The sequence below is a fragment of the Corapipo altera genome, unplaced genomic scaffold, assembly GCF_003945725.1.
Source record: "Corapipo altera isolate COAL_440 unplaced genomic scaffold, ASM394572v1 1b, whole genome shotgun sequence".
Lineage (NCBI taxonomy): Eukaryota > Metazoa > Chordata > Aves > Passeriformes > Pipridae > Corapipo > Corapipo altera.
Window position 1 is genome coordinate 16589915 of NW_020884881.1, and position 27631 is coordinate 16617545.

Below are 27631 nucleotides of genomic sequence, written 5' to 3' on the forward strand. Positions count from 1 at the left end.
AGAAGGAAAGGAAGAACTTCAGCTTCGTTTTTAAAAATCTGTGCATCTCTGCCAATGGATTTGGGCTTGAATTCCCTCTTTCAGAAAAACAAACCCATCAAAGATCTTGGATATCATCTAAACTCAGCAGTTGTCCCACCTCATGAGAGACTTGTTTCCTCACTCTGTCCTATAACAACAGAGCCTGGGGAGGACTAAGCTAAGTAAGATCCCCTTGACTGTGTGCAAGGCCTGCTCTGCCGCTTCCTAGCAATGCCAAGGAGTCTGATCCCTGCCCCTGAAATCACTCTGGGCAGAGCCAGATCCAGCAGGGTGTCTTGTCTCCTTCTGAGCAAAGCTACACACTCATGAGAGCAGGACCATGTCCCTGGGAGAGCAGGATCTACAAGCACTTCCTCGTGTGATGTGTGAGCAAGAGCTGGAGTCCAAAGGATTCTCTATCAGTTCATGTAAACGTTACCTCCTTTGTGAGGAATTGAGCTGGTAAGTCTTAAAGTGTTTCTGTTCCCAGCCATCCCAGCCAGCAGAGATTCTTCAATCCCAGGTTTCCAAAGCACATGCCCCACTAGTGGAAATTCATGGCTAGAAGTTAATCTCAGTCTCCAGCACTTGGTTTTCTGTGTAAAACAAACCCACAGCCCACCCTAGTCTCCTAGGGTTTGGTTTCCTGGCAGTACCATGCCAATGATTTGGGTCACTGCAGGGGGAGAGCTGCAAGGTCTCACCAGCCTTCAGGTCCAAACTCCCTCTTCTTTTAATCACCACCCTGGCAGAAGGAAGGGGAGGAGGAGAGGAAAAGCAATAACTAACCAAATCACCTGGGTTTGTTTTGGTTTCTTTTGTTTTGGTTTTTGTTTTGTTGTTGTTGTTTGGGGGTTTTGGTGGGGGTTTTTTTTGTTTTTGTTGTTGTTTGGTTGTTTGGTGGTTGTTTGTTTGTGGTTTTTTGCTGTCCTGTGAAAAGTTCATGTGATAGAGGAAGAGCCCTGAAAAGAGAAGGACCATGTTCAGCCTCTGGCCTCCACCTTTTACAGAACCAGAATAGGCTGGAGGAAAGCTGACTCCAGGTTGCAATGAGGACACACTGCATTCACTCTGCTCCTGGTCCTTGCAGCAAGTGCCTTGACCTGCAGGCTGTGGTGTGGTGAGGCCACATTCCCAATTGCCTTGGCAAGACTCGCTCTCACTCCTGTGAGTTCATCCCCAGCTCTGAACTGAGCTGGGAGGAAAAGCAGCATTTGGACTTGGCTTCTCGCCTCCAACTGCACAGACACCAGGAGGCTCACCTGCTGAGGTTTGAGAGTTTGACTTCCACAGGTTGATGTCTTTCTCTTGGTTGGCTGGGGCGAGGAGGTTGTTTGGAGAAGTCTGGATTTCCTGGATCCTTTTCAGGTTTATACTTGAAGGAGTTTTTCCAGCAGAGCATGGGAACCAGGAGGAGATAAATGGATTTGGAGAACTAAAAATGACTTGTTGGAACAAAGGCCTTTTCATTTTTAAATTTGACAATGTTCTCGAGCATCCTGTGAACGATAAATGAAGTTATTTGAATCCTGAATCTTGCTGTGAAGGTTGCTCTTGAACCTTGTCTCTCCAAAAGTGTTTGTTTGCTTCTGGGTGGTGCTAGGCATTACATTGCCTGTGCAGCTGGATAACATGCCTGTGAATATACTATTCCCAAAAGGGTTGTGTGAGGGGAAAAGTTTAAATACTCTGTGCCTTTACCAAAATGAGCTGCTGGAGCTGCAAGTGCCTCTTCCTCCTCACTATCCCAAGCATTTATCTTCTTAATCTCCCTCCTCAGCTGCTCCTCTCACCTTTTGCTTTCCCTTCACTCACCACTGTTGCATTTGCACGGGCTGTGTCCTGCTCACACCTTGTGTGACTCTTGCCAGGTAAGGTCTAGAGTTTCTCTGTGTGAAGCTCCAATCCACGCACAAAGCAGTTGTGAGGCTTCATTAGTAAGGGGGATTTGCTGTCCTCTGGAGCAGACTGTGTTCTCTCTGCCTGGCAGGACACAGTCCAGTTTGTTTAAACTTGTTGAAATGAATTCCTGTGCTTTCCCTGTGAAAGTGTTAGGAGAGGTGTCATTTCTCCGCAGCGGTGTTTTCATACTCTGTTGTGCTTGAGTGAATACTCCTTAGTTTATACCCCAGATAACTGCTCCTGCTGCTCAGCCAAAAATGTTTGGGTAAATTGTATCTTCATGTATACAAGAATCAAAAATTTAATTTAAATTACTACTTAATTGTTTTCTTCCAACTGCCCTTTGTGTCTGCTGTGGGAAGGGTTTCTTGGCAGTTCTCCCTGGGACACAAGGAGATGAATCCACCAGGAGTTCTGATAATGAGACGAGATCTGCAGACCCAACTTCATTCAGTCTGAAAAAAAGCTGGTAAAGTGCATAATTTCTGGGAAGATGAAGAGCTGTTCAGATCCTGTACTCTGCCAGAGGTAACAAACCAAAAGGGGACACTGGTGAGAGAACCCAGCAGAGATTTTGAACATATACATGTTTTAATGCCAAGGTGAGGGCAATGTCCAAGCTGGGCAGGTCAGACTAACCCTTCTGGAAGGTTACATGATGCTCTAGTATGTGCTCTGTCCGATACCAGATGGATTTGTACTTTGTGTTCATGTTGGGGTTGTTAGCAGCAGCAGATTCACATCACTTGTCATACAACAAGAAACTGTGTTAATGTATGTAATGGGTAGGTACAGTTTCCTCATGTGTTGGCTTTTTTTGGATTCTGGCTGACAAATAAACTTCCTGATCCATTATGCAGAGCTCCAGGGGGAGGGAAATGCAGAAGCTGTTAACATGACTGGGTCACTGTGTATTTAACTGTAGCAGCACTTACCCTCTTAGAAAAGTTGCTTGAATTGAATTGAATTAGAAACAATTCTGAAAATGTATTAAGTTATTATGGTATTAGTGTGGTTTAGGTTAGCCCTGGCTTGGTAAGATATGTTTCTTGTAATTTGGTTTGCAGCAGATATTTGGATTCACACATTGGAGGTGCATGCATGTACCTAAATACCTAAATTGAAGTGCTGTTGTATGTAACAGCATGTTACATCCAAAATATTCTAATTTAATGTTTCTGCAGTTTAGGTCTTTGCACCATGTTAGCCATGCCTTGCCTTTTTTTTTTTTTTTTTTAATAAAACCGAGTTTAAAAAAGGAACATGTAAAAATTAGACACCCAGCTGCTTATTTGTCCTTCTGCACCTGCAGCCTCAATGTTTAAGACACCTTTTTTTTTTTTTTTTTTGGCCTTGACATTTCACATGTGTTGAAAACAAGGGCCTTCTGGAGCTTGGTAAAAGACAATAAACACAGAGAAGATTCTTTGCTTAGAATTTATGTGCTATTTTCCAGACTAACAGTTCAGAAATGTCAGATTTAGCCTGACTCCTGACCTTGCTGACAGCGGTTGCACGCTCAGCGCTTTGATATGAAGACGCTTGGACAGGTGCCAGAGGAAGGATTTTAGAATCCTGGCTTTGGCTTCCAGTGCTGTAGATCAAAGTCGTACTTCATGCAAGAGAAACTGGAGGGGGAAAGAAAGTTTAATTAACTACATTACGTTTTTTTCTAAGTAGATTTGACTTTTTATATCCTTTTGTGGTGCAGCAGAGCTGAGACTGGAGCTGTTTTCTGCTCTGAGGTGTCTGGCAAAAGCATGTCAGCAAGGGAATTTCTCCAGGAAGGGTATTGCTCCAAGGGGACACTGTCAGGAGAGCAGGAGTGCTTGGAAAGGAGGAAGGAACTTGCTGACAGGACCTGTGAGGGAGGGTGGGGTGTCCATGATCTGGGACACATGGTTTTTTTCCAGCAATCATTTGTAATGATAGGGGCAGTGTAAAGGGGCAGTGAGTGATGCCCAGTTGCCTCACAGCTCAGAGCACTACTACACTGATGTTAAGGACATGATCCAAGAGCAGCTGGAGAAAGAAGTAATTGAGTTTGGTTAAGAAAAAAATGAATTCTGCTCCAGACCTTGTGCTAATCTTAATTCACAACCTTATCTTGTAACTCACAAGCATTTTTGGCTTTTTTGCTGATAAGGCTTCTTGCTGCCTGCCTGTGCTGGAGAAGTGCCCTTGCTCCCCAGGCAACCCCTTCAGATCTCTGGGAAGCAGCCAAGGAGCTCTGCAAGTCCCTCCTCCAGCTCTGCTCATCACCTTTCCCACCTCTGAACTGCCAAAATTTCTTTCATCCATGTGCCTTGGTATCTTCCACTGCAAATCAACCCAGGCAGGGCAAGCTTGTGCCAGTAGCTCTTCAGGTGACTATAAGTGAAATTGCAGGAATAGGAGGGCATTGTTTAGAGAATGGTTTGGGTTGGAAGGCACCTTAAAGATCATCTGGTTCCAACCCCCTGCCATGGGCAGACAACTTCAACTAGACCAGGTTGCTCCAAGCCCCATCCAACCTGGCCTTGAACACTTCCAGGGAAGTATTGATATGTGGTGTCACCTGTGTACACCACATCAATCCAACGAGCATTTGGTTTATGACAAGTGGGGTTTTATGTGTTAGAGTTTTTATTTCATTTAGTGTTGTCTGTCCTGTGCAAAGGCAAAGAATGAATCTTTAAAGTGACCTCTAAAGACTAGGATAGAAAACGTGCCTGAGCATCAGCCTCTGAGGACTCAGATTTATGTGCTGTTTGCCCTCTGTGTAAAGAACTTGCCCAAATGCTGCATTACAAAAGCATTTTATTCTAATACAAAATAGTTGCAGTGAGGCTTAACAGCTGATGGACTTCCAAGAACACCTGACCTACAAAATCAGATTGCTGCAGCTAGTTTAGGTAATCAAAGAAAAATTATGATGAGAGTTTGTGCATTGCTTCTTGATTATTTTTTCTAGTCTCTCTCTTGATATACTTTTTGGCTGATGCTCTATTAATGAAAAGTTATTAATAATCTTAATATACTCATAATTATTATAGTTAGATGAAATTAATAGAAATATAAAAAAATCTATGCATGGTTATGTTTTTAAAGTTTCTGACATCCTTTTTCCATTCAAAATAAACCAGTGAATCAGAGCTCACATGGAAGTCATTGGTATAGCTGATGAAGACATGGATTTTATTTTTATTTTTGAAATAAAAATTAAATTAGGGCAAACCCATGTTCTGTTTTGCATTGTATTGTTTCTATGGCTCAGAAATTCTGCCCATGGGTACATGGCTGGGGTTTGCAGGACTGGGGAGCTGTTCAGAGATGACTCTTCTTTATTCCAGGACATCCTGCTGTAGTTCAGCTCAATGCTCTGGGATGCTGGGATGTAGTTTTGGTGTGCAGGGCTGGACACCCTCTCCTGAAGCCTTCCAGCCCTGGGGGAGTTTGGCTTTCCAATCATTACATTCTCCAAAAATCATCAGGAAATGTTAATTAGTCCCAGGAGCTGGTAGGTGCTTCCTTGGCACTGTATTTCAGCGCAGTTACCATGGTTTTGGCCAACATTAACATCAATCTCCTTGTTGTGAGCTGAGGCTATTTTTCCTACTTTTAAATCCTAGCAGACACCTCATGACTCTTTATTACAGCCTTTGTTCACAGATATGGCAATGCCAAACTCATTTTGGAGACAGCTTTGGACAAACCACCTGCCAGTCTCTCTTCATCTCCTCACTCTGTGACCATCCTGATTCCAGTCCTTGTCTTGGCTTCCACGTTGTTAAGAGCCAAGTGCTCAGGAATCAGCGTAGCAGTGTAACCTCTGGCACAGGAAAAGTGTATAAAAAATTAGTGAGGCACATAAAATCCAACCCATCAGTCTCCCCCACTCCTTGTTTAATGCTGGGTTTTAAGCAATGGGCCTTGGTTTCTCCACCCTGTTTTTGCATACAAGCATGAACTCAGTATTGCTTTTGCTCCCACATGCCTTTGCTACACATCCCAGTTCTGGGGGCATTTATGAAGATAAAGCATTACCCCCACCTTTGACAATTTAATTTCTGCAGAATCCCTTTTCCACTGGCCCAAAGGACAGGAACTGGAAAAAGTCTGAAGCTTTCAACTTGCCAACTAAAGGCTGATATTGATGTGGAATTGATGGTTTTGTGGGCTCCAGGTTCGAAACTCCCGAGAAAACTGTGTGGCAGCTGGAGTCACGGACCACAAACCAGCTCCTCCTGGCGATTCGGCACCGAGCTCGTGGGCAAACAAAGATGTTGATGAAGTAACTCATCCTCCTCCTCAGAGTGATGACACCATCATACAGACCCAGGGAGTGTTTTATTGTGCACTCTATTTATTCTGGATGAGGAATCCACGGGGGACAGTGACGTATTTAGTCATCTACCAGTGTCACCCCACCCATCAAATGGTACCGACACAAGACTGAAACCGATGCGATAGGCCAAGCTGCCCAGTAAAAGCACCAGTAAGAGATGAGGGCTGCACAATGCTGAGGTGAATCTGTCCAGTTGCTTCAAATGAACTTATTTCTCTTCAAATGAAGCAAATTATTTCCCTCCCAGCCCCTGTGCAAGCAAACAAGAGGCACTGACAAGGCCACTGGGCCTGTTGCTGGCACTTTGATCAAATCACTGAGGTTCTAGTGGTTTTAGGCAGTTAAAAATGTCCTGTGATCCTGCTGGGCCTGGGCTAGGGACAGCAGAAGGCTCAGGTCCAGGAAAAGCTCGTCAAATGCCCCAGGCACCCCTAGAGAGATGTGCTTTCAGAAAAACACCCGTATGGAGACAGCCCTTCTCAGGAGCCACCCCTTGGAGGGAGATCTTGTCCTGCTTGGTCTGCGACAGCCACTGCCCCCATTTAAAATGCCAGAAAATGGGTAAAAGCTTTTAAATGTAATCACTCAGCTGTTTAAAACCACTCACAAAGTGGTCCCACATTCATTAAAACGCTTTTCGAAGTGGGAGTTGCAGGTCTGCAGCCCTAGAAGTGCTGTAGTGTGGATGGTGCTGGGAACATGACATGGACTGTGGGACAGGGAGCTCCTGAGTCTGCACTGTACACACCCCTGGCTTGCAATGCCAGAGCCATGGAAGGGTTTTGTAACATGTAAGCCAAGGAAAAACTTGGAAACTGTTTCTGTTCCTAGGGGTTCAAAGTGAGTAATTTTTAAGCCAATAGAGAATGGCCTGTGCCTACAATCCTCTCACACCCCTTTTAGGCCAAGAGCTGAAAAACCTGACAGGCTGGCATTTAGTACTAATTGCATCACATTACAGTATTAATTTCACAAGTGCTTAAAGAATCTACTGTCCCTCCAGTTCATGATGATTCGTCACATAAAAGTCTGGTGAGGTCACTCTTGTTTTGTTAGTTGGAAAGAACAAGCACGAATGTGCATTTCACAGGCAGCCTTATTCAGTCAATTTAAAAAAGACCAAAGCTCAATATCCATGCAGTGGCCTGGTGGACATCTTTCAGATGTCCCTTTCATCAAGAATTGATTCCCCCCCTCATACATCCCTAAAACCTGAATCCTCTTGGCAGTCCAGTATAAATGTGTGTTTCAGGTACAGAAATCCACTCTTAGGTTGTGAAAAAAAAAGTCAACTCCAGGTCACTTAAGACTATTGAGAAATTTTGGTTGTTCCTCTCCTCTTGGTAAAAGTGTTTCTCCACCAATCTTCGGACCTTTTTTCTCCTGAAACATGAATCATGGAGAAAAGAAGTTAAGTATAGATGTCTCCCAAACACTTCTCTGACAGAAGTTGTGGTAGGGCTAAATAATCTGATTAAATATGGACAGACACTCTAGGGACCTTGACATTTTGAATTCTTACAACTTTGTTTGAAAGCAAATTCCCTGGTTAAACGAAACAAAGCTTTGAGAACAGAAAGCAAGAGGAGGAAGTCCACTAAAACACAGCCTGCAGGTCCCTGTGTGTCCCTGAAAAAATGCAGAGCTGCTTGGCTTTGCCCGAAGCTCATAAGGGTGGGGAAGCAAAGCGGGGGACAAGAGTACCAAGGGGAACAGCCAGAGTGCTGAGGTGCTCAGGAACTGCTGCTCACACTTACCTTTAACATCCCATCTCTCTCCCACTTGTAGAGGCCACAGGTACTGAAAGATGAAGATGGAAGGTGAGGACCACTGTGGTGTGTGTTTGCTGCACAGTATGAGGGAGCACAAAACTAGCCCCACACCCTGCCCACCCTGCCTAGCACAAGGGCTAACGTCTCTGGTTTAGGACATGGTTACGTGACTCACAACATGTTATTTGTGAATGGACGGTACAAAAGTCCCAGTCACTATTTCATGAGGCTACTTTCTTACCTGCAGTGCTTTTTTGGGAGCCTGTCAAGGGAAATAGCTCTGCTTCCACAAGGACATTTGAAAAATCGCTTGATGGCATCATGCCAGCAGTAGTCGTGCTTTTCCTGCACACACATCTCCAGAGGCTTGAAATAGGTGTAATTACACTGTCAGAGAGGAGAGAGAGAGAGCTGTGAGTGCTTCACCAGTGTGTGAGACCTGTTCTGTGGGCCAGCAACAGCTGAATGTTCAGAGGGAAGCATCCCTGTCTTCTCCCATCCTGAGGAGCCCACCAGTCAGACCTTTCACAGGATCACAGAATATCCTGAGTTGGAAGGGACCCACAAGGATCATGAAGTCCAACTCTTGGCCCTGCACTGGACCATCCCCAAGAGTCACACCACGTGCCTGAGAATATCATCCAAACACTTCTTCAACTCTGTCAGGCTTGGTGCTGTGACCACTGCCCTGGGGAGCCTGTTCCAGTGCCCAACCACCCTCTGGGGGAAGAACCTTTTTCTAATATCCAACCTAAACCTCCCCTGACACAGCTTCAGGCCATTCCCTTGGATCCTGTCACTGGTCACCACCCCAGGCTTTGTCACTGCTCCTTTTAATGCCATCCTTCCTTTGTCACCACCCTGTGGCCCTGCTCCCAGCACCTTATGGGGCACAGAGTGGCCCTCTGTGCAGCCCCTAAACTGACAGGGAAGGCAGCAAAATGGAAAGTTCAGCAGGGGCTGAAACTCCAGGAATGGGAGGCAACACTTCCCTTTCTCTCAGTACATTTGGGACAGTCACAAAGCTCCCCTCCTCTTCCTGATGGCAAAGTCCCTGGAAATGCAGATAGAGGATTCCCACCCACTGATAATGTTTTCAAGTCACTTTGCTTATTTTGTTGTGTAATATGGGGAACTGAGTGTCCTGGTATGAAGCACTTCATGGAAGAAACTGAGAAATATTTTCAGGACACCAATGCCCAGGGAACCCCCTGGCATAAACAGCAAGCTGAGATGTTCAGCACAGCACTAAAGTCTGTCTTGCCATGTCTCAGCCAGTCCTGCTCTCAGCAACAGGCATAAGGAACAAAACTCTCCATCTGATCCCTGTGCTGGACCACAGCCAAGAGAGTGACAGATGGGAGTCTGCAGGATATCCAGCATCATTTTGTACCATCCATGCTCCACTCCACTGCTGTTACCCTGGCTCCCCTTCCCTCACCGTTTTACACGTCACAACTCGACATTTCACTGCTTTGATGTTCCTCATCTTCTCTTCCAGCTCTTCCTTTTTCACCAGTGGCTGAAAGTATTGCTCCTGCAGTTCAGCCTCAGCCTGGGGGGCACAAAAAGAGGGTTGTGAGGAGACAAAGATGGGAGAAGCCACTCCATAAATGGCCTTAGGGCAAATTATTACCAGGCCTGCTTGAAGCAGACTGCAGTCTGGGAGCAGAGAAACACCAAATCTCTCTTGCTTCAAATAATCCATACTGTAAACATGCTACACCTGCATTACATACTGCAATGAGCCACTCTGAGATGTACGAGTGGGCGGGTTTAACAACAGCACAAAGTACAGAAAGAAGGACATGCCCATGAGGACAGTGCAGAGAGAGGGCAGGTAGGCAGATGTAATGAATGGAACTGGTTCTTAGCCAAAATATTACTCCTCAGAAGACCTTAAAACAACTATGACTTCATACCAATACACGTCTAACACAAGAGTCTGTGGCACTGGAGGTGCTGTAACCCTGGGAACATGCTCAGCAAATACTCCAATGGGAGACACCCAACCTCTGAGCTCCTCAGGGCAATTACTGGCATTTCACAGGCTCCACGACTGACATGAGTCACACAGGAAGGTGGCAGATGGTTTTATGCAGCCAAGATGTCAAGAAATGAGGAACAAAATAGGCATGTGACTAATTCTGTTTTAAAGCAGAACGATTTCTCTGATCACCACTAATCAGGAAACTTCACTGATTCTTTCAAACACAGGAAAAAAAAAAAAACCTGATGGCAACTTGGCCTTATTATGGCTATGGCAATAGTGCTGACTTGCAGGCACTGTGCCCTGTGTGCTCCGAGACACCTGACCCTGCTCACTGGGAGGATCTGGTGCCTCTGACATGTTTGTTGCTGAAATCACTATGAGGAGTCCAGTCAGCTCCCTATTCTGTGCCCTCAGTCATGGCTGGATTGAGGACATACCTCTTTCAGGACATCTGTGTACTTGGACTTGGCACTCAGGATTTTCTGGAACTCTTCTGACTCCAGATAGGCCAGCTGCTCACGCCGTTTCTTTTGGGCAGGCTCCAGCTCACCCAGATCTAGGGAGACAAAATGCTCAGTCCTACAAAACAAGGTTGTGATTTCTAAGCATGATCTCTGCAGGAGTTTTTGGAAGTCTCAGGTCTCTCAGGCAGATGTTCAGCTCAAACAGCAGCCTTTTGTAGTTCAGGAACATGAAGCCAAGTTCAAATATGGTTTCAGAAAAAATAAAAGCATTTTTTTAAACAATGCTGCATCTTCTCTCAAAGCACTGTACCAGGAATTTTCATGTTAATCCCAGGAGAGCAAGCAGTGTTGCCTCACTGACTGATGGAGAAGCTTTAAAAGGAATTAAGCAATTCATCCAAGATCACACAGTAAATCACCAGCAGGCAAACTGAAGTTCCCACAGAAAATTCAGATACCTTCCAAAGTGGGATTGTTTCTTGGTTTTCCTTGGTTATGTCAGCCATGCATTGCAGATGGTCAAGTGCCAGAAGGGAATAGAGGTGAGGACAGGGAGCTACCACAGATTACATCTCACACTCTCTCCACACGGTCAGAGATTGTTTAGTCTTTGCAACAAACCCCTGAAGTTTCAAACAGACCTAACTTGGCCCCTCTTTAGCACAGCAATTAAGTCCTTAACCCAGCAACTACAGAAAGACAGAAGCACATTTTGTTCAGAAAGACAGAAGCACATTTTTTCTGTTCTCAAAGCTAACATTACATACCATTCTCTGCTTCTGCACCCTGTGGCTGAGCAACATTTTTCTCAACTCTTTCAACAATTTCTAGGACACCATCAGCATCAGCCCGTTTCCTCTTGACACTGTTTGGGTCTGTTTTAGCCAGAATCTGTCCTTTTGCTCGCAGTCGGTGGATTGCAGCCAGCTGGAAAACAGGAAAGAGCATGGAAAGTGTTGGTCACCTGTCTGGCTCCCGTGTTCCTACTCCCAGAAGTAGCAGAGGAAGGCTGTCAAAACTGAGGAGACAAAATCCAGTGGTCTGAGCATGGAGCTGGCTGGAGAGAGGCCCAATAAAACTCCCAGCTCTGCTGTACATCTAATTCACCACATCACCCAACATCTCATGACTTCCCAAACCATAAAATCACTCCTCCATGGGTGTTATCAGGCCTGGTATCTCTGTAGCTGTGCTTTAACCTGCTTCACAATTTCCAGAGAAATCAAACCACTTGAGATTTCTATATAAATTGACAATAATTTGGAACAAACAGGAAATTGCATACAACTATTCCTTTTCATGTTCCCAGAATGCTAAAACTCCTTCCCTTCTTGCTGGAAGACAAAGGTTTCTTTGACAAACTTGTGAGCAGAGTTTTGCCAAGGAAAGATGCAGTCTGTTCTGGCTAGAAACCAAAATTATCCAAACTCATGGCACAACATAGCTAAACCAGCTTAGTTCACTGTTGCTTACCTGGAAAACACCCACCATACACTGCACTAGCAATGCCAAAGAGCAAACAGGCAGAGTTTAGCACTAGAGATTTTCGGCACAAATCCCTTGCCTTAAGGGATTGACTAAAGGCAAGATGGTAGCATGGACTTTGGCACTATCAGGAACCACAGGTTTCCTGTGTGCTGGAATATAGGCCAGTGTGATCCCAAAAATCATAAGCTTCACTACCATCAGAACTGAGCTGGCCCATATGTGACCAAAGACTCCTCTACTACCACAAACCAAATTTCCCTTAACCTCTCCTTCTTAATACATAAAAGATCCAAAGAGCTGGTACCTTTTTGGCTTCAGCCAAGCTGTCCAGCTTTGGTCTTGGAGGAGGTGGAGACCTGTCAAAGAAGAGGATATCTTCTCCTTCCGAGAAGCCAGTGCCCAGCCTGGGCCTTTGAGGAGTGGACATTTTTGCATCTTTGGGAAACTCTGCCCCAGCCACTGGGGAATGGAGGGAGGTCTGTCTGGAGGAGGAAGGGACAGCAGGACTGCTGGTTTTACCTGTGCTCTGGAGAAACCTTGTAAGACAAGAACAATTTATTCAATTAGGGACACAAGTCAAAGAGACAGAAAGGTTTAAGAAACAAATAGGAGGAGATGCAGACTGTGATTTTTCACTAATTGGCCTTTTATTGCTAAAAGAAACATACAGCAATTTAGGCATTCAGGAGAGGAAAACAAGGCTGGTAAAGAACTCGCTGGGTCACTGAAATCAGGAGTGACTTGAAGAAGCCACCAGAATGAGTGAATGACCAATTGCTTCCAAAACTAAAATCAGAGAGAGGCATCAAACAAAGCTGGGACATGGGAAGTGAAAGCACTTGGAAAAATGGGCTTCATTGCAGCACAGGTAGTTAAGCAGGGGATTCTATGTCCCAGAGGTCACATAAGTGTTTGTTTATGTAGGTCACAATGGAGGTTGAACAGGTTCATAGGGAAAAAAATTCCTTCAGAACTATTGTAACAGACATCACCTTCAGCTTGTAAAGTCCCCAAAATACTCGCTGTTGTAGGCTAGAAGAATATATGGGGGAAATATCATCATGATTGTGCCTATTATTCCCCTTTGGGTTCTGTTTTGGCTCCTGTTGAGCCTTTTGAGGCTACTTGGCTGCATCAATCTCAGCCTCATCCAGGATGGCTCTTCTGAGGTTCTTCTTAGGTTTGTTAACAACAAAACACTTGGCAAATCTTAAGGTTCAGAAGACCCTTGCAAGCCAGCAATGAACAGAACCAGGACTCCTGATTCCAGTTTCTTACTCTAAGCAGCCTCTTCCCATCATGCCTTCCAGCTGCTGGGTACTGTGCTGGAACATTTGGTTCTCCACTGAATACTAGGGTATTTCTATTTAAATGAAGTTTCTATTAAAACGCTGTTATACTCAGGTCTACAACAACAGAACCCTTCCTATGAAAGCCTTACCGCCTCTGAATCTCTTCAGATCGCTTTTTTCTGGCCTCCAGCAATTTCTGTTTCTGTTGCTTGAGCAGTGCTGAAGCAGAGATAGACTGGAAATTGGCCCCTTGCTTCTTTTCAGCATCTGGGAAAAAAAAAACACCAACAAAACAACAAACCAAAATAAAAAGCCACTAATGTTTGTTCAGAGGGTGTAGAGTGATTTCATGAGTGGATTTTCCTTTAGGCTAAAGGACAATACCTGCTTTGGTCCAGTGTTTGCAGAGGTTTCGTGCTCCAAAAGTTGGCTGTGCCAGCAGTTCCTTGAATTCCTCAGAACATTGCATGGGTCTCTTTGCTGCACCTGGAGTGGAAGGGCCAGAAATACAACAGATTTGGAGCCAGAAAGGGAAGCAGGCCTGGCTTTAGAGATGTAGAGTCATCTAGGGTGGAAGAAACCCCTGTGGGTCACCTGAGTGAGCACCTCCCAAAGCAAGGTCCACCTCTACATTATATTTAGTTGCCTGAGGCCTTGCCTTCACAAAGCACATCACAAAGGCATTTCTACACTGTCAGCAATTTCGTCAGTCAGTTTCTCATCAGCCTTGGCTGTGCTACTCCCACTGTTCCCATTTTTGGAATGCTTGAAAGTCCTGAAGACTCCACACCTTATCCCTGGAGAATTAAGAGTTGCTGAAAGCTGCTACGGACACACACTGTGTTGCCTGAAATGGAGGCAACTGATGGAACTGTAAGATGTAAATAAGATGTCTAAGTGGCACCTAGAACGCAGTTTAAATAATCTGTCACCTGCCCTCCAGTGAGCATGAAGAGGGTATAATATTAAGTGCTTTACAGAAACAAAACAGAGGCAGAGAAAACCGGTGACATCCCAAAGGCTATGGAAGGAACATGCTTTGAAGATCACAAAAGAAAAGGACTAGAAACAGGGTGGTTTCTCCCCTGCATTGCAGACCAGACTGATTTATACTTAGTATTCCTTGGAAGCTTTCAAGGTTGACAGAAGCAATTTATTTTAATCAAATAAAATAAATCCTCTAGTTCAAAGTTCTTAAAACTTCCAATTCCCATTTATCTGGCAAAGATCTTCTGTCACTGTCCAAAGACAGAACAGGGGGCTTAATTCGTGGGCACTGATGAAAAAAGATCCATGGAGTTACACAGTTGCTTAGTTACATTTGCCCTGCAGCTGTGATCTCAGGAGGGAAGAGGGGTTTTGATCAACTGAGAAAGCAGCCAGCAAAGGGCTATCTCTGCAGCAAACTGACTGCCAGGTTCATTCAGTGACTAGCAGGTCCTGGGACACATCTACACATTGAGCTGGAAATATCTAAAGGGTGAAGAGACTACATGGGGAAGTGGGTACCAATTTTCTGCTTGGTTTCCTGGACAATTGCATCAGCTCCTCTCACGACCAGGTTGGAAAGAGTGGTTTGAATCTTCCTTTTTGGCACTGCAGCTGCTGCACTGGAAAGAGGAAACAAAACCAGAACATCAGAGTTTTCCTGTGCTTAGAGCAAGGACAGGAGCCTGAATTCTAGCCCAGTGCTTCAACAAAACTCCAGCCACCCTGAAGTGTCATCTGTCTGTCTTTGAAAGGATGTGGACCTAAATCCAAATTCCAGCACAATGGTTAGGATCTCCCATTTCTCTCTGTGTTGAAATATGTATTTCCTATGCATTGAGAGAAAACTAAACATAGATCATACCTAAGCTTTGCTCATAGTTAGCTGCAGGGATGGAAAGGAGGTTGGAATTGCCTCATTTCTGTAGAGACACACCAGAGGTATCAGAGGGCAGTGATAATGGAACAAAAACTGTGTCCAAGCACAGGGCTTGATCCAGCTGTGACTCATCTTTCCACACCTGTCTTCAGGGGATTTGGATAAAGGACCTGGCCCCTCCATGCTAGTTATGAGACGCATACTGATCTTGGTCACTCCTGTCTCTTTATTAACACACAGTGACACTCTATTATTTCAGCCAAGGAAGAGAGGAGGAAATAAAGAATACACTGTGTCTGGGATTAAATGCACTGAGCCATAACAAAATACAGTTACACTGAAACATACTCCTCTGGGAGACTCAAATGCTTGGGATCTCGTGATAAAATTAATTTCATCTACTGAAACCCAATGCTGCCTGGCTTCATGACAGTATTAATTTAGAGGTAGGAACACCCTTTACCACATCTTAGCAATGACTTTAAATTTTCCTATCAAACAGCAGCTCTGTTACCCCATGGGGCCAGGAGGATTACTTGAAATGTGGGGTAGTTATTCCTATTTGGTGAATGCAGTTAAGGCAAAGTGTTCTCTAACTAAATAGACCCCCCTAGGGATAGCTTCAGGCTCCCTTGGGAGGGAAATTCTGTTCAAAAGCAAGACAAATAAGTGCTTTATCTTACACTGAGGCTGCATATGCTGCTGAAGAGACTCCTCCGTAGTAAAACCCATCCTGACACAGTCTCTCCTTCAAAGTGGGATTTTTCCGACCGACCCTTTTGGGAATGCGGCCGCCAGAGAAGGTGGACTGCAGATCCGCCCGCTTCGAGCTGAGCTTCTTGTACTGGGTTTGTATGTGGTACTGACAATATTCACAGTCATTCTGGAAAGAAATGGAAGAAGCCTGTTACAGAAAACCAGCTACTACAATTTACTTCATTCCTCTCACCCACTAAAGCGTCCTTCTGTGGCTAAACCAAAGGAACTGTAGTACTCCAGCATCTGACCACCTAAGCTGACATATGCCCACACTCCAGCAATGAAAAACAAAGCTACAATTGCTTATACTAATCACTGGAAACAACCCTGTGCATCTAGGAGCTTTAAGGCTACTCCTTGGCTGAAGTCAACTCACACACCTCTTGCCCAGATTCTGTATTCTTGACTCTGAACTATACACAATTTTATGTACTGTATGCATAGCCACCTTCTGGACTGGGTCTGCAATCACAACCTTGTTTTGCTACAGGTACCTTCTGTATTTGTCTTTCTCACACTCCACACACTTTGAGCTCTTCCCCAGTTCTTCATTCCTTCATTTTTTCTCCTCCTTTTAAGTACCACCCTATTAATTATAACCCTTCTGACTTAGACAGGATCCCTTTCAGGTATCACAGCATCATCATAGCCATGAAGTGACATAATCCACAAGTCCTTTAAACTAGTACAAGCCAGTACTGTCCTAAGAGAAGGATCCCAATACCTCTTCCTCTCATCTCCAGTGCCCCACATTCAGGTATAATTATTCTGACAGCTTGCAGGCACACTGGACCAGGGAACTCATTGGGTTAAAACTATCCCAAAAACCAGTAATTCACAAGAAAAATCTCCTACTGTTTTACCTTGGATGAGTTTTCTAGTGCAGTACACTGAAGCAAAGGAGAGTGAAAGGGTGTGGCAGTCATAGGCCCTTTCACTGCAGCACCTGCCTTAGGGAACTCCCCTGCTGCTGCTCAGTGACAGCACAGAAGCAGCTTCTCTGGGTTTCATTTCTCACTTTCTCCACCCACTTTAGTTAGCCAAGATCCAGAAACAAGCCAAAAAGTCAGAGCATCACTACAAAATGAGCAGTCAGATTTTCACCAACCGCTTAAGGATGTCCTGACTACTGAGATACAGACCAGGTTCACAATCTGGGCACAAGGATCACCATTCTTCTTCCTGGCTTTGCAGGTGCCCATGTCCAGAGCTTCCCCCATGAGCAGGATCTTCTGGGGATGATCCACAGACAAACACACCTAGAAAGAAATCAGAACATGCCTTGAGGACTGAATGGGCTTCTCTCTGGACAGGACAAGAGGGAATGGCTTCAGACTGAAAGAGAGTGGGTTTAGATTGGATATTAGGAGAAATTTCTTTACTGTGAGGGTGGTGAGGCACTGGCACAGATTACCCAGAGAAGTGGTGGATGTTCCATCCCTGGAGGTGTACAAGGCCAGGTTGGATGGGGCTCTGATTAACCTGGTCTCATGGAAGGTTCCCTGCTGAGAGCAGGGGAGTTGGAACTAGATGATCTTTAAGGTCCTTTTCAACCCAGGCCATTCCATGATTCCAGATGTTACTGGTTTGGCTCTGGTCTAATTTGGTACCTCTGGTATTAACAATGCAGTTTTAAAATGCAGGCCTGGTTTAAGAAAGCCATGTGTCCTATTCAGACTGAGAAAAGGCTCAGTTAAAAAGAAGAAAAGGGAATTTCTCACAAAGAGATTAAAGACATTGGATTTCTATGCTCGGTGCCTCAGGAAACCAAGGACCAGCAAAGGCAGATCTAGTTGTGCTGTAAATGGCCCTGCAGAGCCACTTGGCTCTGATGCCATGATGGTACTCATATCAAGCAGTGGATGGGAGCAAGAGCTGTACTAGAGCTCTCTGTCCCTCTCCACAAGTCTAGGTTCCATCAAAACTGACTCCTGTGCAAGAAGAATGTCTGCTTCACACAACCAAAGATACCAGGGATTGTGTCTGTAGCCAAGAAACACTTTGAGAAGTCAGTTTTAATGTAGTTCTATATGTGAACATTTTAGCTAAGCAGAGCCATTTTTGATAAATGCAGCCCTTCCATGAAATCTGGTGTGCCTTTCTGCTCACCAACAGGACTTTCTACTGCTTATTCATGCTAATTTAAGCAATTACATAGCTTAATAGACAATTAATGAGATCCTTAATTTTTCTGTTTGGAGAATTTAAAATGCAAACCACTACATGATCAACTACTAGACTGAAATTCCCCTTGAAAGAAGTCAGTAGAAACGGTTTCCATTCCAGTGCAATTAATATGGTATTAAAAATATATTAACTTGTTAGCAAAATCAAGCCACCTTAAATGTTTTCATACGTACAGAAAGGTAACTTGTCACGTTCTGCTTTTATAAATAATCAATTAAACAAGTGAACTACTATGTAACAACTGACATGCACTTACATAATACATTATTTGTTTAATAAATCAAATATTGCTTCTTCTTAGTTCAGATTTTGGAATCACATCTCATGCTTTAATTAGAAGAGAGAAATGAGCTTCTCCACCTTTTTCAGCTTTGAGAGACCTCTAGGCTGAAATAGGTTCTGCACTGAAGCAGCTAAATAAACTGAAATGAAATGAACATACACTCCCCACACTTGTGGAAGAGCCAACTGCTATAGGGAGGAGATTAAACACTGGAATAAACTCTGAGTTTAGATGCTTAATAGGACTTCTTGAAGTTCAGTCTTCCAGGAGCAAATACACACCATGCAACTCCCTGAATGCAATTCAAACTGTTGGGCAGACTGTTGCAATTTCAACCTTAACATGTGTTATAAAGCCAAATCTCAGCCAGATACGAAAAGGTTCAGCTATGGGTTTTTATCTACAGCTGATGGGGAAGAAAAAAATCCTCTCACCTCGTCTGAGCCTTCTTTAGGTTTCATAGGGTTGGCATTGAGCAGCCCAATGACTGTGCCTTGGTCTGTTTTCCAGTGCTCCTTGTGGACTTCACCGAACAGGAAGAGTGAGACACACTGACTGAGATCCTGCAGGTCGTTCAGCCGCCAGATACTGAAGGTTCTGCCCTGGAACAGACGTCCCCTTTCCTTTCAGCCCTTGGTACAGGGACACTGACTGCATCCCCTCTTGCTGTTGCTTTAAAAGAGTTATTCTGATTTCCCCCCTCCAAGGTTTTCCTGATTTAGAAAAGCACAATTTGTAACCCTAGTAAAAGTTAGAGAATCTCCAGCTATGCCATACTGCCAATTCTGGGATTCTTCAAGGCCAAAACAGCACAATATTACTGCTACCACCAATCTTTCTGATATTAAAGCTGGATAGCACACTTGCTTGCTGAATAAAGAGCACTGAACAGACAAAACTGAGGCACATCCAGATCAGTTTCACCAATGACTTTCTATAGGACATGTACACCATGTAGGGAAATTATGAGAACAGAATGTGTTGGTGCATTTGAAACAAGAGGCTGTTGAGAAAGCCTGAGAGCCACAGTCCCTTTTTCCACACTGGAATTCAACATATAGCAGAGGATGAACATAGTCAAGATGGATTTATGCTATGGTTACATGAGCTACTGTCTGCGGCAGTTGCACCAGAAAAGTTAAGGACTTACCCTTAGGACTAAAAGCAGCATTACTCCATGAAACCAGACGAGTCAAGATCTTTAATACAGCAGCTTTTCACTAACTACACAGAGTTGGTTGATTAGGTTGAACACCTAATTAGTTTCTCAGGAAAGACTACCAAGCATTTCACTTGAATTGGACAAGTGATACAGCGAAGTTACTTACATTATTTGCACTCTGAGGAGTGACCTTCTTCACTATGACTCCAAATGTTACCCAGTCTATTTCCTCCAGATTTTCTGCAGCAAGTTTGCTCTTCAGCTGGGACAGTCGGATGAGCTTCCTATTGGCCATCTTCCTGTCCATTTCAGCTGAAGACACCCGGGGTTTTCTACATCAAGTGAAAGCGTGTAAAAGAGAGCACATCCATCGGCATAAATGGACAGTAGGAACCATCCTTAGGAGACTACATCTTGCTGCAAAATGCCTCTGTGCCTTACTTCACCCTGAGGTCACTTGAAACAAACCCCCTTGTTCAGAGCACTGTACAAATATCAGAAAGTTACTGATCAGCCTGGTTTTTGTCTAAATAGTTGCACTGCAACTCAGCCCAGAGCCTGTACTAACTCTGCTCGTTTCAGGAATGACCAAGTATGGCTGACTGAGCTGGGAATCCAGCAGGGTTCTGGTGAGGAGAGACACCGTGAGGATTCAGAGTCCTCTTGTGGCCACACTGAGTATGGGGATGGCAAGTGGCTCCAGAGGCTTCTCCTTGTGGAGCAAAAACCTGCTCAACTGGAGCACAGTTGGGCTTTGCACATGCCCACTGCTCCAGCACTGAGGATATCCCAGGGAAGGCAGAGGTAATGAAATTATAGCTTTTTTGTTAGAAAAGAGCAAAGGTGAAACCAGAAACATGGTACTAAAGTCAGTGTTGCCTAATTACTGATCAACCAGCCAGTGCTGTGGCTTTGTATTACATCCCCTAGTGACAAGTGACTAATCTGACATGGTTAAACCACGTACATTGCTTTTTCTCTCCTATTACTGGAGGGGTTGAGCCCAGACAGAGCTCAGAGCTGCGTTGCTGACCTTAATCTCAGTCCTGAGAAGGTTTCCACAGACACTGGCTGAGTTGTTGCACTGGAGCATGCAGGCACATGAGAAGTCTTCTCTCTGATCACCTTACTGGGTGTGTTCCCTGTGGCAGACTGGAGAGGCTGGAACGCCAGGCTGAGGACTTGCCGTGGAGGAGGAGTCTTGTTCTCTTTAGCAGAAAAAAAAAAAGGCATAGCACCCATTAGAAAGAATACAATAATTAACTGTAACAAGCTCTGTGCTGCTGTGATCAGAACACTACTGGTGCACTGAATACTGTTAAACTATCCTGGATACATTCACACCATTGCTGGGAACTAGAAGCTTTTGACAAAAGCCTGGAGTGCTCCAGTGAAAGGTAGACTGAGAATGGTACCTGCTGAGGATACTTTTGATTTCTGGAGTCCTCGCTTGGCTGGTGGCAAAGGATTGCCCAGCTGGGCCGAGAAACATGGTGATTCCTGCACCTTCTGAACTTTCCTTTCCCTTAAGGGTAGACAGGGAGATTTACCTGGTCAAGAAAACAAAAAAACCTATGAGTTCTCAGGATCTGGACTCAGACTCTAAAAATTGCTCCAAACTCTGTAAGTCTTGAATAACAAGTCCAAGTCAGGGTCCCACATGGAAACCCTTCAGCTAAGTTGACAACATCTGAAATGCAACATGGATGGAAAAGTCCAAATGACTCTTCCCTATGACAACATAAAATTTTGGATGTCACTGTAACCTCAAAGATGTGGAAAGCAGAAACATCCCCCTGCTTTGCAATTTTCCCATGTAGTTTCATTACTACAACCAACATGCTATAGCAACAAAGCACAGCTGTATTTACCAGGTGTACCAACATCTGCCAGTAAAAAAGGACACTTCCAGAAGAGCCTGGAGCACTTACTCATGAAAGCTGTCCAGTGCAGAATTAATCCATGGTGCAGACACCAAAACTGATTTAGTCTCTAGCTGCAGGAAACAACCTGGGTGGTAATACATCAGACCAACATTCCTCCTTGCTGCTCAATGTCCCACTTCAGAATTATTTGGAGTCCTGCCTAAAAACTGCATGTTGGTAAGCCAACAAATCATAAATCCATTTAATTAGTCTCATTACCAGGGGTTTTCTTCTCAGGGTCTGAACTGGACTGCTGCCCAATTGCAGTCTTCTGCAACTGCTCCTGTAACGTCTTCATCTGTTCTTGCAATTTTCTCAGCTCAGCTAGGAAAGAAAGAAGAAAAAGGATAATAATGAAGACAGCAGGAAGCCAGTGCAAAGAGGGATTTATGAGATCCCTGGAAGTTTGGCAGTTTTACTACATCATGGGAACTTAAAACACAAAGACTCAAGTCACAATACAAATTTACTTGATACTACACAGCTTACAGTGAAGGGAAACTTTTCCACATAGCCTGGAGCTGGCTCCTCTCATATAAATATTTTACTTGATTGTGGTATGTTCCTTGCCATGTTGCATAAAACTTTCCTACCAAGCATAAGACAATTTAATGGCTGATGGTTGCACTCCTTAGCATTAAAAAATACTCCCAATATAATCAAATACATGGCTTTCCTGGACACAGGAAAGCTCAGTGGCCAGCTCTGCTTCCACACTGACTGGTATGGCAGAATGTCCTACCAATAAGCCCTGAGGGGGAAGGGACTGCTGTGTTTGTCAAAGATGTCAGGATGACAGCCCTGAAGACTGAAGCAACATTGCTCTTCATCAGACAAGGCACAGGTACACAGGCAATCTTCCCTATCCTGCTTACCAGAACTAGGTTAGTCTCCCTGGCTTACTTAACTCCTCTGTCTTTATTTTGGGAGAACAGGTTTGGGGAGTTTGGCAATTGAGCACTGAAAATTGGACTGAGAAGCTGTCACAAGAACTTTCTGTATTCCCCCTCTGGGCATCATCCTAAGAAGCAGCAGGCACTGTCTTCTGCCCATTAGCCCTCTAGAGACAATATATCCAACAAAACAGATCACAGATGCTGATCAAACCTTGCAGTTCTTCATTGGTTTTCTCCTTTGCCTGACTGGGAGCTGAACTGGGGACAGCTTCCTCTGCCTCCTCCTCTTCCAGCAGGTCATCTACATCTCCAAACAGTGCAGCCAGGTTCTCCTTCTGCTCATCAACCATGCTGTCCTCAGCACTGACCTCCTCGGTGTAGGACGCATCATCCTCTGCATCAAACAGCTCATCGTATTCATCTGGCTCTCCCCCCTCATCCTCTGGGGCATCCTCCTCCTCAGGAGAATTCCTGTCCTCAGTTGCTTCACTTTCTTCCAGGAGGGAGGCCAACATATCCAACTCATCATCAGCTAAGGCAAAAATTAAACTCAGAGTTATTCCTGCCCAGTTAGAGGAAAGCTGCCAAGGAATAAAAGGATCCAAGACACTCTAACTACAAGCTAATGAAAACCAAAACTAAATCAGAGCAGCAAGCTGAGAGCAGCATTTTTAAAAACCACTTCAGCTTTGGTTAAAGGAAGACAAAGTAGCTTCCTGCTGTCAGGCCAGGTGAAAATGTGGTTGCAGACACTCATCCTGTGATACAGCCTGGCCAGTCAGCAGAAAACTGATACTCAACACCAGTTTGTCCTCCTATGCAGCTACTTGTACAGTACTGTTAAAAAGAACTGGAACCTGTAAAGGTGTAGCCAACAGACACCCAGGTGGCTTTTGCCAACGGAAAGGGAAGAGGAAAGGTAGGCAATAAAGTATATTCTCAGATATAGCTAGCTCATGGAAGAACATAGAGGACAAAGAAATATGGACCAAATGGACGAATAACGGGAAAAAGACCATCAAGTACAGAGAGAGCAATGGGACAGACAGAACTGAAATTTTAAGCAAATCAAGAAACTGATCTAGCCTTTGCTGCTGAGGAAAGCAGGAAACCAGAGAAGGCTCGGAGCAGCCTCATGAGAAAGGGACAACAAGGAAGGTTCAAAGGCCTCTGCAAATGAAGTCAGTGCAATGTAATGCCTTTTGCTAAAAGGTTTACCAAGTTTTCTGAACACTTCAACTTATTAACTAACATACTGATCAGAAAAGAAGTTTCCTACTGAAAGTAAAGGAGCACTTTCCCCCTTACCGTCCATGATTTCACTGGGATTTCTTCAAGAGTCCCCCAGGGAAAAGTATTCTCTGTTATGGGGAGAACAAAAGTGATACTGTTAAAGCATATACGGCTTATCTAGAAATACATATTGTGTTCAAGATCCTTCTTTGAGGATTTTCAAACCACCAGCTTGGTTTTGTTTACAGCTGCAGATGAGGAGTCCACTAAATTTAAGACCCTCATGCACATGTTCTACATATAAAGTCTGACCCGTGCTGAACTCGCTGCAGCATAAGGGCACTACTTTTAGAAAAAAGCCCATAACAGACAGAGAATTTAAGAAATGCCAACCACTTTCCCATAGTAATAACCATTTCCACCTCACCAGTCTTACACCATAATGCACTTAGCATTTAACCAGTTATTAAAATTTTTAACAGTTATTATTCTTAAAAGTGTTATATTCTACATTCCTCACAGCTCCTCCATTCCATGGACAAGTGCCCATAAAAAAACAAATCATCCCAGGAGGACATAAATGGCCTAGGGAGGTTTCGATGAGAAGAGATGAGAAATCCACTTTGTGAGGCTGGACGACTCACAGATTCTAACTATGCTTACGGGTCTTCCTGCTGCAGAGACTTTTGTTCTGCCCGTAAAATTCCGCTTTTGATAGATATTCATTTCCAGCAGGGAACAAAACTCCGGGACTCGCACGAACACGGCCAGCGATCCCCGCGGATCCCGCGCCTTTTCCCTCACGGTTCCTCTCTCCCCGCTCGGCCGCCCCCGCACCCAGCGGAACCCCGACTTCCTCGCGGGCTTCCCCGCGGCTCCCCGACCCCTGACGGTAGGATCCATCCCCCCAGGATCGTTCCCTTTGCCCCCGATCCCCTCACACATCCCCACTCACCGCCGCGCGCGCCCCTCGGCACCCGCCAAAATTCCAACCCGGTCACGCCCCCCCCCCCTCCCGCGCATGCGCGCCCGCGCCATCCCTGGTACTGGCAGAGGCGGCGGCGCCCGGCGCCATCTTGGTTGTGGGCGGGCGGAGGAGAGGGCGAGGGTGCCCCAAGGTGGGGGTGAGCTGTGTGGCGTCACACGTGTGACGTCACACGGCGAGTGACGTCAGCTTCATACAGAGTTCATACACTGCCCTTGGCTCTGGGTGAGCCCGCTTAGCTGCAAAGAACTGCCCGTGTCCGAGCAGAGTGGCCTCAGGGAAGGGTCACAGTAGTCACCATCCTCATCTAGATAACCTAAATAACGTCAGCCCTTGTGTCAAAGCAGTAAATTCAGTTCCCGTTATTGTCACGTGCAGTGGGTAGGATTTTGTAGTCTGGTTCACTATTTCTTTGGTATGACTACAATTCTGTAAAAAATAATATTTTGGAGTATGTACAAACTCATTGCTCTAGTCCCTCACTCTGTGCATCACTTAGAAAGAATTCAGGAAGAATATCTTCACTTCAGGAAGAATTTCCTCACTTTGGGATGAACTTCTTTACTGAAAGGGTGGTCAAACATTGCAGTGGGTTGCCCAGGGAAGTGGTGGAGTCACCATTCCTGGAAGCATTCAAGAAACAACTGGATGTGGCACTTAGTCGACAAGGTGGTGTTGAGTCAAAGATTGAACTCAATGATCTTGAAGGACTTTTCTGACCTTAGTGTTACTATGAAATCACCCCAAAACTGCCCCCAAACCATACCGATTTGAGCTCAGATCCCAAGGCTTTTGCACTAAATCCACTCTGCAGGATGATGTTCAAAGAGAGCATATCGGTGGTATTCAAAGGCCAGCAGCATCCGTGTACTGGGGTAGGAAAGATGAATTAAGGACAGAAATTCCATGGTAGGTGAAGGAATCAAGAAGTTTCAGCAGACAACAGGGAGAGATGCTTCACTGAGCAGCTGAGATGCTCTGCTGAATAGTTGTCATCTGGCATGTGTCACATTAGACTTTCTTGGTTTGAAGTTTTCTAACAGACATCACATTCCTAGCCCAGGCATGCTGGGCTAACTCATTCTGAATGCATCTGACTGCGTGATGCTTGTGCAGAGGTGTTCCAGGGGAGCCAGAGCAGTGAGTAAATGACAGGAGCTGGGGAGGAGTTTGTGGGCCAAGGGGGCTCCTCTGTACTGCTGCTTATCTGTGATGGAAAGAAGGAAACACCTTGTGTCCCATCTTGGCATGAGTGTGAATCTGTGGGCAGACATCAGGACACTGCATTTCGTATTTTCTCTTCTTCTGGCTGCTAACTACCAGTGTGGCCCAGGCTAATCACAGAGCAACACCAAGTCTCCCCACTCTCCATCTAACTGGAGTAATGAAATAATGAGCTTACCAGCTCCTGTGACTTGGTTTGCAAATCCAGAGATACCTCGCGGCTCAGAAATCTCACCCCACAGAAACATTCTGGCTCCTTCCTAGACTGGATTTTAAATCTGAAATGAAATTAAATGCTTCTGGCTCCTGTTCCAGATCAAGTCAGGGTACTGATTGTGGGACGCACTGCTACACTAAGAATGTCCTTTGTTCAAACAGTGGACAAGTAGTATTTCATGAATCTTCAGCAGGTTTGCTGACACCAAGCTATGTGGTGCAGGCGACATGCTGGAGGGACGGGATGCCATCCAGAGGGACCTGGACAGGCTTGAGAGGTGGGACCATGCAAGCCTCATGGAGTTAAGGCCAAGTGCCGGGTCTTGCACCTGGGTCAGGGAAATCCCAAGCACAAGTACAGGCTGGGAGGAGAATAGATCGAGAGCATCCCTGAGGAGAAGGACTTGTGGGTGTTGGTGGATGAGAAGCTCAACATAACCTGTCAATGTGTGCTCACAGCCCAGAAAGCTCTACCATGTCCTGGGCTGCATCACAAGTGTGGCCAGCAGGTTGAGGGAAGTGATTCTGCTCCTCTACTCCACTCTTGAGAGACCTCACCTGGAATGCTGTGTCTAACTCTGGGACCTCCAACACAGGAAGGACATGGACCTGCTGGAGTGAGCCCAGAGGAGGCCACAAAGGTAATGAGAGGAGGGGAATACCTCTCCTATGGAGACAGGCTGTTCAGCCTGGAGAAGAGAAGGCTCTGGGGAGACCTTAGAGCATCTTCTAACACCAAAGGCACTCCAAGAGAGCTGGAGAGGGACTTTTTATAAGGGCATGGAGTGATAGGACAAAGGGAAATGGCTTTAAGCTGAAAGAGGGTAGGTTTAGATTAGTTGTTAGGGAGGAATTCTTGTGTGGCTGTGGGTGGCACTGGACCAGTTTGCCCAGAGAAGCTTTGGGTGCCTTGTCCCTGGAAGAGTTCAAGGTCAGGTTGGACAGGGCTTTAATCAACCTGGTTCAGTGGAAGGTGTCCCTGCCCACGGAACAAGGTGATCTTTACGGTTCCTTCCACTCAAAGCCTTTCTATGATTCTGTGATTGTATGTAGTATTCAGTCACCTTAAAACACAAGTAAATTTTATCGTTCATTCAAGGGAAAACAAAGGGGATGCACTCTTAAACCTGTGCTAACGAGCATCTGCTGGCTCTAGTCACTTGTCATGGCAGCTCATCTGCCCTCTGGACTGCATTTAGTGATGACAACAGGAAAATAATCCTCCCTGTTATATGAACAGTTCTCAGTGTATTGTGATTTTATTCTTTGGAGTTCCTTGTCCCTCCTGATTTGTACTATTAGACCTACTATATTATCTTCCTATGAAGACCTACTTCAGCTAATGCCCATGTTTTCCTGTTAGTATTCCTGTGCTAAGGTCCCCTCTCTTTCTGAAACCTCTTAAAATTATTAATTTTGACTTGATGAATGCATAAGTAATTCCTCCTTTGGCCTTTCATGTGGATTTTCTGTGTTTTCATTAAGGTGAATGCTCCTCAGATGAAATCAGCTCTATTATCATTCTATTAGTTTGCTTTTGGCCCAGTAGCATTTCCATCAGGTTTTGATCATTGCAGAATCCATAACTGTCACAAAGCTCCCATAATAAAATTGGACTCAGGGTAAAAAAGCCCA

General features: G+C 45.0%; 1 protein-coding gene across 4 annotated transcripts; it reads right to left on the reverse strand.

Annotated features, from left to right (window-relative positions):
• Positions 1-4630: 4630 nt before the first annotated feature.
• Positions 4631-24634, reverse strand: MCM10 (minichromosome maintenance 10 replication initiation factor). Of its 4 annotated transcripts, none has more exons than XM_027639717.1 (20): positions 24527-24634; positions 23647-23699; positions 22550-22870; positions 21662-21766; positions 20933-21067; positions 20551-20725; positions 19684-19849; positions 18790-18957; positions 17028-17144; positions 15810-16009; positions 14769-14869; positions 13644-13745; positions 13409-13526; positions 12272-12503; positions 11247-11406; positions 10453-10571; positions 9464-9577; positions 8264-8409; positions 8008-8050; positions 4631-7633 (listed from the first exon to the last, which is right to left on the reverse strand). In XM_027639717.1, the coding sequence occupies exons 2-20, from the start codon at positions 23651-23653 to the stop codon at positions 7550-7552; spliced, it is 2613 nt and encodes an 870-aa protein (XP_027495518.1). In that variant the 5' UTR covers positions 23654-23699; positions 24527-24634; the 3' UTR covers positions 4631-7549. The 4 variants fall into 4 exon arrangements, with proteins under 4 accessions (XP_027495518.1, XP_027495522.1, XP_027495519.1 ...); XM_027639721.1 differs by lacking the exon at positions 24527-24634 and adding an exon at positions 24425-24444; XM_027639718.1 differs by lacking the exon at positions 24527-24634 and adding an exon at positions 24235-24418.
• Between the last annotated feature and the right edge of the window lie 2997 nt (positions 24635-27631).

Bases quoted from the DNA above. Each gene is read 5' to 3' on its own strand.
- MCM10 (XM_027639717.1), bottom strand. The intron at 10,572-11,246 runs GTATGTAATGTT...TTGTCTCCCTAG, and splicing joins GGGTGCAGAAGCAGAGAATG to ATCTGGGTGAGCTGGAGCCT. The intron at 7,634-8,007 runs GTAAGTGTGAGC...TTCATGTTTCAG, and splicing joins AGAGAGATGGGATGTTAAAG to GAGAAAAAAGGTCCGAAGAT.